This window comes from Medicago sativa, chromosome 5 (genome assembly GCF_051527215.1).
Source record: "Medicago sativa cultivar Bolivia chromosome 5, Bolivia_mono, whole genome shotgun sequence".
Lineage (NCBI taxonomy): Eukaryota > Viridiplantae > Streptophyta > Magnoliopsida > Fabales > Fabaceae > Medicago > Medicago sativa.
In genome coordinates, this window is record NC_140753.1 from 32,302,562 (window position 1) to 32,315,134 (window position 12,573).

At 42.0% G+C, this 12,573-nt stretch overlaps 1 protein-coding gene across 1 annotated transcript in view; it reads left to right on the forward strand.

The window, feature by feature from the left end:
• Positions 1–12,573, forward strand: part of LOC146921828 (uncharacterized) — a 37,176-nt gene that overhangs the window by 23,170 nt on the left and 1,433 nt on the right. The window contains exon 2 of the mRNA XM_085711392.1: positions 5,330–6,036. Within this exon, the coding sequence (XP_085567518.1) occupies positions 5,330–6,036 (707 nt within the window). The remainder of the gene's footprint in view (positions 1–5,329; positions 6,037–12,573) is intronic.

Sequence of the window (12,573 nt, forward strand, 5' to 3'; positions counted from 1 at the left end):
TAGCATTTGGACACGTGGCACTTGGACTTAACACACTTAAAAAGGATTAAAATGCAAATAACAAAAGTACAAGAACAAATATGAAAATTAAAACTAAAATTGGATTGAAAAAGTAAATTGAAAATTAACGTAAAGCGAGACGATTAAAAACAACAAAGCAGATTAAAATGAATCAGAAATATTATGTGAAATGACCAAAACACCCCTAGGGACTAAAATGACTCGAAACGACTCAAATGCAATTTTAAAATGATTTTTTAACGAGGGATTAAAGCAAGAGTTTATACAAGCGAATTAAAAGACTCAGAGACAATTTTTAGAATTTGAACAGGGTTTTAACACATGAAAAGACTAAAATGCCCCTAGGGGCAAAACTGACTCAAAATGACTTCAAACGCAATTTTTTAAAATGGATTTTGACATGGAATTGAAATGAAGACTTATTCAAACTATTTGAAAGGACTCAAACAAATTTTCAAAGACTGAAAGAAATTTTAACATAGGAAATGACTAAAATGCCCTTTTTCATGAATTTTGCGAATAATATTGAAATAAAATGCAGAGAAAAATGCAACTGAGCAGAGACATATCAAATGACTTGAAATGCAAGAAAAGAAGAATTGAGCTAGTATTTTTAGGTCCAAAATTAGGGTATAACACTAATCAATGTTTGATACCCAAAAACCAAGATAAAACAGCTGGCGACTTCACTAGGGAGATTCGAGAGTTACGCCTAGTCTTTATTTCCACGCTTGCGCTTTTGTTGTTACTTGTTTCTTTTGCTTTCTTATGTGAATATTTGTTTAAAATCTTGCTAACATGTGGGGGTGAGAATATCAAAAGTCCTAAACCCGGGCTGAGTGAACTTAGGATTTAGGGGGGATATAATCGACAATTCATTCCGAGGGTTGCCTCGTGTATTGGATTATGCGATCAATCCCACATAGCTGAGGCATTTTGGGGGTGATGTTGTCGGCGCGTGTTGTCGCGTTTAGGCACTTTACTTCTAATTGTTCTATGACACTATGAACCGTAGATAACCGAACCCATCCATGGCCATTTTCTAGGATGTAGTGCGGAGGCTAAACCAAGTGTTGTCTCGAATTTTAGTCGTCACGCGATGCTACACTCTAGTTAGACCTTCTTACGGATAATCATGGAGCGAGTGTTTGTCTCGTGGCACCATGATATACGTCGGAGAGGTTGCGACTTGGGAACTTTTTAGAACCCGGTTACTATCTCCTAAAGCCCTAGATTCACCGGACACCGTGTCCACCCATGACTCCTTGACTTTGAATTTCAACCCACCATGTTTTCTCCGTACTTGAATGTGATCATGCATACATGCATACATGAATACATGCATAAACTTTTTCCATGCATTTATCGAAGGGCTTAGACGAATTGAATTTATAAACATTGTAGGAATGGGGAAGACTAAGTCCTACAAGTTCAAGGAAGTGGATTTGGCTAGTTTGAGAGATTTGGCACTCAAGGTCTAGGATCCGATTGGTTTCCGACACCGTTATGGCGATTTACTTACTATTCTCCGGACTAATGTGGATGAGAAGCTTGTGCACACTCTAGTGCAATTCTATGATCGGGACTATCGGTGCTTCACTTTTCCCGACTTTCAGTTGGTGCCCACACTCGAGGCTTATTCTTGCTTGATGGATCTATCTATTGCTAAGGGGGTACCTTTCACGGGACTTGATAATCCTCCTACTCCTTTGGTTATTGCCCGTGATCTTCATCTCAAGACCACCGATGTCTCCAAGAATCTTGTCACTAAGGCTCACATCCGAGGGTTCACTTTGGAGTATTTACTTGAGAAAGACAACCTCAAAACCACTTGTCAGGACACTCTTGAGGCTATTCTTGCACTACTCATCTATGGGCTTATCCTCTTTCCAAATCTTGATGACTTCGTGGACATGAACGCTATTATGATCTTCCACTCTAAGAATCCGGTTCCTACTTTGCTAGCTGACACATACCATGCTATTCACGATCGATCCGGCAAGGGTCGTGGATACATTCTTTGCTGTGTACCTCTCCTTTATAGGTGGTTTATTTCGCACCTTCCGAAGTCTTTCCATGATAATCCAGAGAATTGGACTATTTCACAGAGGATCATGGCTCTCACCCCCAATGAAGTGGTTTGGCTCACTCCCGCTGCTAGAGTCAAAGAAATCATCTTCGGTGGTGGGAAGTTTCTTAATGTACCTCTTCTTGGTACCCGGGGTGGAATCAACTATAACCCGGAGCTCGCCTTGCGACAATTTGGTTTCTCGATGAAAGAGAAGCTTATCTATCTTGCTACATCTCCTTATTTCTTCCATTACTCTAATGCTCCCACAGGAATAAGAGAAGATTTCATAGAGGCTTGGTCCACTCTAATGCTCATGAGGCCTATACTCAGTGGGTGATAAACCAGGCCGAGAAGATTGGCATGCCTTACCCCGCCATGAGATATGTGTCTGCATCTATTCCAACCATGTCTTTGCCTTTACTCCCACCTACTCAGGAGATGTATCAGGAGCATCTAGCTATGGAGAGCCGGGAGAAGCATCAGTGGAAGACTAGATACTATGAGGCTGAGAATTTGATCATGACTTTGGATGGAAAAGATGAACAGAAGACTCATGAGGTTTTGACATTGAAGAAAGAGTTGGCTAAAGCTAGAAGAGAAATTGAAGAAAAGGATAAGTTACTTATGAGGGATTCCAAGAGGGCTAGGGGTGCCCGTAACTTCTATGCCCGATACTGCAGTTATGAGTCTGAGTCTGAGGATGATTCTTCCACTTCCTATGCCTGAGGATTTCTGTTTCCTGTTGTTATTCCCAGTTGTTACTATTGTTTTACATTTCAAAGTCTATCCCTTGGCTTAGTATTTCAAAGGGAGTTATCTTGTAAGACCTGGTGATGTTTGAATGTTCCCGTTTGTTTAAGTAATGTTTACAAATTTCTAATTTGTCTAAAACCCTTCGATAACACAAAAAGAGTCTTTTTTGCATATGCATTTACACATCTCATGCATCATATGCATTCATTGGTCACAAAGGATTTCCCTCGTGCTCATTGCCTCCTGGTTCTTCTGCCGCAGTCTGAAAAGTGGCTCGTGCTCGTAAGGTTTACCAACCAGATAGAGTTCATCAAACAAGATTATACAAGAGAAGAAACATGGCTAACTTTGAAGAAGAAAACGCTCAGCTCCGTGCCGAATTGGCTGCTATGAAAGAAGACTTGGCTAAGGCTCATGACGCTATGTCTACTATGATGACTGCACAAGAACAACCAGCCACATCTGTTCCAGCTTCTACTGAAATGATTCCATCTATCCCACTGTCTACTGTGGTTTCTGATGCTCGGTTTGTTATGCCCAATGGACGCCCTTATGGACTCTCAGCTTTCTATGCTCCTAATACTGCGGCTGGTATTTCTGGTATTGGCAATCAAGGACAGATTCCTGTGACAACTTTTGCCTCTACACCTACCTCTATGCCTCAAGTGACTACTGTTGTTACCGATCCTGTTGTACACACTATGCAATAGGTAATCGATGTTGACACTCCGCGTGGACAAGACCCTATAATGGAGGCTGTGAGAAAACAGTTAAGAGAGTTAGCTGGAGAACTCCGCGAGGTCAAAGCTAGCCGTGGGAACGGCGTTTCTGCTAAGGCTCGTGATCTATGCTTGGTATCCCGATTTGAGGTTCCTAAGAAGTTCAAAGTGCCAGATTTTGAAAAATACAATGGAACTTCTTGTCCACATAGCCATGTCATTCGGTACGTCCGAAAGATGGCCAACTACGCAGATAATGATGCGCTGATGATCCACTGCTTCCAGGATAGCTTAATGGAAGATGCGGCAGACTGGTACACTGGTTTAAGCAAAGACAATATCCATACTTTTGAGGAACTCGCTGCTGCTTTTGAAAATCATTATGAATTTAACACCCGCTTGAAGCCAAATAGGGATTCTCTTAAGTCTTTGTCTCAGAAGTCAGATGAAACCTTCCGTGAATATGCTCAGAGATGGAGAGGGGCAGCTGCCCGTGTTTCTCCTCGGCTTGATGAGGAAGAGCTGACACAGACATTCCTGAAAACTCTGAAGAAGGAATATGTTGAAAGAATGATAGTCTCTGCTCCGAATAATTTCTCCGACATGGTTACTATGGGGACTCGCCTAGAGGAGGCTGTCAGAGAAGGTATCATTGTTCTTGAAAAGGGGGAATCTTCAGCTAGTGCACCTAAGAAGTATGGTAATGGCCACTATAAGAAGAAAGAATCCGAAGTAGGGATGGTATCTGGTAACCAGTCTACAGCTGCTACTCAGTTACCTCTACCCTACCAATATATGCAGTACTCTCAACATCCTTTCTTCCCACCATTCTACCAGCAATATCCTCTGCCACCGGGTCAATCATCAGTGCCCGTTAATGCCATCGCTCAGCAAGTACAACAGCAGCCTCCTGCTCAACAGCAACAGCAGCAACAACAGGGTCCTCGGCCCAAGACTTATTTTCCACCAATACCAATGCGGTATGCTAATCTGCTCCCAACTCTACTCGCTAAAGGCCACTGCGTCACCAGACCAGGAAAGCCTCCGCCTACGCCATTGCCTCCCAGGTTCCGACAGGATCTCACATGTGAATTCCATCAGGGCGCTCAAGGCCACGATGTGGAGGGTTGCTATGCTCTGAAGTATGTCGTAAAGGATCTGATAGACAGAGGACGGTTGACTTTTGAAAATAGTGTTCCTCATGTTCTCGAAAATCCACTTCCAAACCACGCTGTCCTTAACATGATCGAGGCTTTCGAAAGAGTTCGTGTTCCTCGAGAAGCTCCTACTTTAGATGTCCGTAATGTCGCTACTCCTTTGGTGCCACTACATGTCAAACTTTGTCAGGCTTGTTTGTTCAATCACAATCATGCTTCTTGTTCAGAATCTATTCAAAATCCTATGGGTTGTTGTGTGGTGCAAGATGATATACAGAGCCTAATGGATAATAAACACTTGATTGCCAGTGATGTTTGTGTGATTGTGCCAGTGTTTCATGATTCTCCTGCTGGAAGGGTATCTCAGACAAGGGATGTTGAACCCTTAGTGATCAGGTTACCTGGCCCAGTATCTTATGCCTCTACTAAAGCAATCCCTTACAAGTATGATGCAACTATGATTGAGAATGGGGTGGAAGTGCCTTTGATATCCCCAGCTACGGTTGATAACGTTGCTGGAGAAATTACAACTCTAAGGAGCGGAAAGGTCCGTCCACCCTTGTTCCAAAAGAAGGTGGTTACACCTGTTGCCACAATAACTCCACCAGTTGCTCCTATTGACAAGAACGCCGGCCCACCAGGCCAGTCCATTGAAGAATCTAATCTAGACGAAATTCTGAGGCTTATTAAAAAGAGCGATTATAAGATTGTAGACCAGCTGCTGCAAACTCCGTCAAAAATATCCATCTTGTCTCTACTCCTGAGCTCAGAAGCTCACAGGAAAGTGTTAATGAAGGTACTGGAACAGGCCTATGTTGATCATGAAGTTTCCGTGAATCAGTTCGATGGAATAGTGGGTAACATTACTGCTTGCAATAACTTGGGGTTTGGTGACGATGAACTCCCCGAAGCAGGAAAGCACCATAACTTGGCTCTGCATATCTCAGTGCACTGTAAGTCTGACATGATATCCAATGTATTGGTGGACACGGGATCGTTCTTAAATGTAATACCGGAGTCCACATTGAGACAGTTGAGTCATCATGGACTTTCTCTAAGGGGAAGCAGTTATTTGGTTAAGGCTTTTGACGGATCTCGTAAAGATGTTCTTGGAGAAGTAGATTTGCCAATTACCATTGGTCCTGAGACATTCCAGATCACTTTTCAGGTCATGGACATCAATGCTTCTTACAGTTGTCTCCTCGGAAGACCGTGGATTCACGACGCTGGGGCAGTAACTTCCACTCTGCATCAAAAGCTCAAGTTTGTGAGGAATGGTAAGCTTGTCACTGTACATGGTGAAGAAGCGTATCTGGTTAGCCAAGTGTCATCTTTCTCTTGTGTTGAAGCAGGGTCCGCTGAAGGGACGTCATTCCAAGGCTTGACTGTTGAAGGTGCAAATCCCCGGAAAGCTAGTGCTAGTATGGCTTCATTGAAAGACGCCCAGAAAGCTGTTCAAGAAGGGCAAGCTGCTGGCTGGGGCAAAGTGATACAGATTTTGGAAAACAAGCGTAAAGAGGGCCTTGGGTTCTCCCCGACCTCGGGCGTTTCAACATGAGCTTTCTATAGTGCTGGGTTTATCAATGCTATTGCTGAAGATGCTGTTGAGAGTAGCTATGTGCCTACATTTGTTGTACCAGGAGGCACCATGAGGAATTGGGAGGCCATTGATGTTCCTTTAGTCATGCATGCTTCCATGTAATGTGCCTTGTTGCTCATGCTTTTCTTTGTTTTCAAAATAACAATCCTTTCGCTCTGCCCAAGGCGAAAGTGATGTCTTTGTAAGGGCATGTTTGTTTCGGCATTACCGTTATCAATAAAAGTTGTCGTCTTTTCCGCGACTCTTTGTTTTTACTTTTTAGTGCCTTTTTCTTGGAAATAATGGTAATGCCAGAGAAAACCAAAACATCTGTATTTTCTTATTAATTTCAAAAATCTGCATGAAAAACATTTTTCTAAAATCATCCCAAATCATATTATGCAGATTGAACCATAATGAACCCGTTGAACACAGTGACCCTATGGTTCCTCCAAATTTTGAATTCCCTGTATATGAAGCTGAAGATGAAGAGGATGATGAAGAGATACCGTATGAGATCACTCGACTGCTTGAGCAGTAAAGAAGAGCCATTCGGCCTCACCAGGAAGAGATTGAGTTTGTCAACCTGGGTACTGAGGAGAACAAGTGAGAGATCAAGATTGGTGCTGCACTTGAGCCAGAAGTGAAAAAGAAGATTACTCAGCTTCTCCATGATTATCCAGATGTCTTTGCATGGTCCTATGAAGATATGCCGGGTCTAGATCCCAAGATTGTGGAACATCGGATACCAATAAGACCTGAATGTCCTCCCGTCAAACAGAAATTGAGAAGGTCTCATCCAGACATGGCTCTTAAGATCAAGGCTGAGGTGCAAAAGCAAATTGATGCGGGTTTCCTCATGACAGCTGAATATCCTGAGTGGATTACCAACATTGTACCAGTACCAAAGAAAGATGGGAAAGTTTGAATGTGTGTTGATTACAGAGATTTGAATAAAGCCAGTCCGAAAGATAACTTCCCATTGCCTCATATTGATGTGCTCGTTGACAGTACTGCTCAGTCTAAAGTGTTCTCTTTTATGGATGGTTTCTCCGGCTATAACCAGATACGGATGTCACCTGAAGATAGAGAAAAGACGTCCTTCATCACTCCATGGGGAACGTTCTGTTATAAAGTGATGCCGTTTGGCTTGATAAATGTTGGTGCTACCTATCAAAGAGGTATGACTACTCTGTTTCATGATATGATTCACAAAGAGATTGAAGTGTATGTTGATGACATGATTGTGAAGTCAAATGATGAAGAGCAGCATGTCGTGTATTTGAAAAAGATGTTTGAAAGATTGAGAAAGTACAAGCTGCGGTTGAATCCTAACAAATGCACATTTGGTGTACGATCGGGAAAGTTGCTAGGCTTCATTGTCAGTCAAAGAGGCATTAAAGTTGATCCTGACAAAGTCCGAGCTATCAGAGAGATGTCGGCCCCTCAAACTAAAAAGCAAGTCAGAGGTTTCCTCGGACGCCTGAATTACATTTCAAGATTTATATCTCACATGACTACTACCTGTGGACCAATTTTCAAATTGCTCAGAAAGAATCAGCCCGTAGTATGGAATGATGAATTCCAGGAAGCTTTTGATAGTATTAAAGAATACCTGTTGGAACCACCTATCCTTGTCCCGCCAGTGGAAGGAAGGCCTTTGATTATGTACCTGTCGGTGTTAGATGATTCCGTGGGTTGTGTTCTCGGTCAACAAGACGAGACTGGAAAGAAAGAACATGCTATCTACTATCTGAGCAAGAAGTTCACCGACTGTGAGACTCGGTATACAATGCTTGAAAAGACTTGTTGTGCTTTAGCTTGGGCTGCCAAACGCCTGCGTCATTATATGGTGAATCATACAACTTGGTTGATATCCCGAATGGATCCAATCAAGTACATTTTTGAGAAGCCTGCTGTTACTGGAAAGATTGCACGTTGGCAAATGCTGTTGTCTGAATATGATATTGTGTACAAAGCTCAGAAAGCAATCAAAGGAAGTATCCTTGCTGAGCATCTTGCTTGTCAACCTCTTGATGATTACCAGCCGATTAAGTTTGATTTCCCTGATGAGGAGATTATGTATCTGAAAGCAAAAGACTGTGAAGAACCACTGATCAATGAAGGGCCAGATCCCAATAGCAAGTGAGGATTGGTGTTTGATGGTGCTGTTAATGCTTATGGTAAAGGGGTTGGAGCCATTATTGTAACTCCGCAGGGGCACCACATTCCTTTCACTGCACGAATAACGTGGCTGAATATGAAGCATGTATTTTGGGCATTGAAGAAGCCATTGATATGAGAATCAAGCATCTTGACATCTATGGTGATTCCGCGCCTGTCATTAATCAGATAAAGGGTGAATGGGAGACTCATCATGAGAAGCTGATCCCTTACCGTGACTACGCAAGACGTCTGTTGACATACTTCACAAAGGTTGAGCTGCACCACATCCCTCGGGATAAAAACCAGATGGCTGATGCTCTTGCTACTCTGTCTTCCATGTTTCGTGTGAACCACTGGAATGATGTGCCCGTAATCAAGGTACAACGTCTTGATAGGCCCGCTCATGTGTTTACTATTGAAAATATGCCAGATCAGGCTGATGAAGATGTGAATGATGGAGAACCTTGGTACTATAATATCAAACAGTTCTTGCAGAATCATGAATATCCACCTGGTGCTTCCAACAGGGATAAAAAGACCCTGAGGAGATGGGCTAATAGATTCCTTCTGGACGGAGAAATCATATACAAGAGGAACTATGATATGGTCTTATTGAGATGTGTTGATAGACAAGAAGCTGAGAAATTGATGCACGATGTACATGAAGGCACCTTTGGGACCCATGCTACAGGTCACACCATGTCAAGAAAACTATTACGAGCCGGTTATTACTGGATAACTATGGAGCATGACTGCCACACACATGCCAAGAGATGCCACAAATGTCAAATCTATGCTGACAAGATTCATGTGCCTCCATATGCCCTCAATGTTATATCTTCCCCATGGCCTTTCTCTATGTGGGGCATTGACATGATCGGGAGAATTGAGCCAAAAGCTTCTAACGAACATCGTTTCATTCTGGTGGCAATTGACTATTTCACCAAGTGGGTTGAAGCTGCTTCCTATGCAAATGTGACCAAGCAAGTGGTAGTAAAGTTTATCAAGAATAACATCATTTGCCGATACGGTGTTCCCAACAAGATCATCACTGACAATGGTTCCAATCTGAACAATAGCATGATGCAAGCTTTATGTGAAGAATTCAAAATTGAACATCACAACTCTTCTCCTTATAGACCTCAGATGAATGGTGCAGTTGAGGCCGCTAACAAGAATATCAAGAAGATCGTTCAGAAGATGGTTACTACTTACAAAGACTGGCATGAGATGCTACCTTTTGCCTTGCATGGTTACCGTACTACAGTGCACAGTTCAACTGGGGCAACTCCCTTTTCTCTGGTATATGGTATGGAAGCAGTTCTCCCTCTGGAAGTGGAGATTCCATCTCTTCGAGTGATCATGTTAGAAAAACTAACTAAGGCTGAATGGTGTCAAAGTCGATATGATCAGTTGAATTTGATATAAGAGAAACATATGGACACTATGGCTCATGGACAGCTGTATCAAGTACGAATGAAGAATGCTTTTGACAAGAAAGTCTGACCTCGAGAATTCAGGGAAGGTGAACTTGTATTGAAAAGAAGGATAAGCCAGCAACCCGACCCAAGGGGCAAGTGGACACCTAACTATGAAGGTCCTTACGTTGTCAAAAAGGCTTTCTCTGGTGGTGCTTTGATCCTTACACACATGGATGGTGTTGAACTTCCGAATCCTGTAAATGCCGATATAGTCAAGAAATACTTTGTCTAAAAATGACAAGAACAGCGTGGTAGGTCGAAAACCCGAAAGGGCAGCCTAGGCAAAAATGCGCTTCCCGGTGGATCGAAAACCCGAAAGGGCGGTCCAGGCAAAAATTAGGGACAAAAAAATGAATATGAAAAAGCTCGCTGAGATTGTACGCAACTCAGGCAAGAATGAGCGTCTCGATGAGCCGAAAACCCAAAAGGGGGGTTCATGAAAAAATAAGATTGATAGTAAAAGACAAGTAACTATATCTGGCAACACACCATCACCCCTTGGGGCATCTGCAACTGTCAATGATCATCTTCATCAGAGGTTTCTGTACTTGTGAATTCAAAATTTCTATGAAATATAGCGGTCATCGTGTTCAATATACCACCAACCAATAAAATTACCATTTTCCAAGCTTTGTAAATCCGTGGAGTTATGCCTTTGGCTGACTTTCACTCTTCTACATCAATTTGAGCCTGTTCTGTTGTTTGAAACTCTATTTTCAATAATGTATACAAAATGTTTTCTTTCTATTTGATAATGTCAATGTCTGAAATGAGCATCTTTGAAAATTGAAAAAACTTTTTTCTGTCTATTTTGAAAGCAAACCTGAGCAACAGTTCCAGTGAAACATGCATGAGTAAATGAGTGTCAATGACTATTCCAATACGTGTTACAAGCAGGTTGTTCCCCAGGATGATCTGTGGTCAATGGCAAGAATGAAAAAAAACAGAATGAAAATTTGAAAAAAATGCAAATGAAAAGCTCGCTAAGTTGAAAACCCGAAAGGGCGGCTTAGGCAAAAATGAGCACCCCGCTGATTGACAACCTATGAAGGCAATTCAGGCAAAAATGGGGCAATGAAGAGAATTTATTCCCGGTGAATCGAAAACCCGAAAGGGCGGTTCAGGCTAAAATGGGATTGAAGAATGAAAATGATATGAAAAGCATTGACCACAGATGTGAACCTCTAATATTTACCCAGCACTGACACGCCTAACAACGGTGACCTGTATCAAAGAATTTTCCAAGGTCCCTCTTCTACAGGTTTTGTATGTGATATGATATATTGCCCTCAGTCATGGCTTCGATATGTCTCTCAACGACGGTCCCTCCAAAGAGGATTTCCATGTGAATATGTTATTAGCACGAGCCACTACGTGCCCAATCTTCCAATGATTTGTCTGTCCCTGTGAAGCTTTCCTGCCAAGTTGTAAACCAATCATGCATTTCCAAGCATTCATACATGCATAATCATGCATTTTATGTGCTCATACATTTAATGATCTTGTTAAACCATACATACATGTCGCATCTCCAATCTCCACTTTCAATTCAGTTCAATCTCAACTTTCAATTCAACTCAATTTCAATTCCCAATTCAACTCAATTTCAACTCTCCAATTCAATGTCTACGTCTCTGTTAAACTCTCAATTCAACTCCATGTCTATGTCTATGTTTGTATCTCTGATTATGTTCAACTTTCAAATGTCTCTTTCAATATCAATTTTCAATTCAATTCAAATCAGTGTTAATTCACTCTCAATTTGCTCTTGGGCCAGCAACAATGGTCATGCCCATTTTTCAAGTCAATGTCAACTTACCCTCAATTTGTATCTTGTTAAATCAAACTTCCATTTTGTATCTTGCTATATGTCTTGTTTTTGGTCAAGTGGCTAGTTCGATCCAAAGAACAGCTTGTACCTACATATGCCTATGTGTTCGGTCAAACGACAAGTTCGATCCAAAGAACAGTTTGCACCTACCTACATGTTGTGATATTGATCAAGCTGCAAGTTCGATCCAAAGAACAGCTTGTATCAGCCTTTTGCCTATGTCTCCAGGTCAAACGGCAAGTTCAATCCAAAGAACAGTTTGCACCTACCTACATGTTGTGATATTGATCAAGCCGCAAGTTCGATCCAAAGAACAGCTTGTATCAGCCTTTTGCCTATGTCTCCAGGTAAAACGGCAAGTTCGATCCAAAGAACAGTTTGTACCTGCCTATTTGTTTGAGTCTTCAGTCAAGCGACAAGTTCGATCCAAAGAACAGCTTGAATCTCCCTATATGCCTATGTTTCGGGTCAAGTGACAAGTTCAATCCAAAGAACAGCTTGTGCTCACCTTCTGTTTGTATTACATGGTCAAGTGGCGAGTTCGATCCAAAGGACAGCTTGTACCTATCTTTTGTCCCCTGGTTTGTCTACCCTGTCAATGTCTACCTAAATCCCCAGTGATGAGACGTGCTCTGTAGACTCCAGTTGTTTGTCTTGCATTCATAATCAAAATGTTGCATGGCATTCATGTTTTTGAAAATCTGAAAGCGTATTTTTATGTCCAAAAACAGTGCAAATGTTAATATTTAAGTATCTTCGTCCCGTCAAGTCAAAGACTTCGTCTCTTGACCCTCC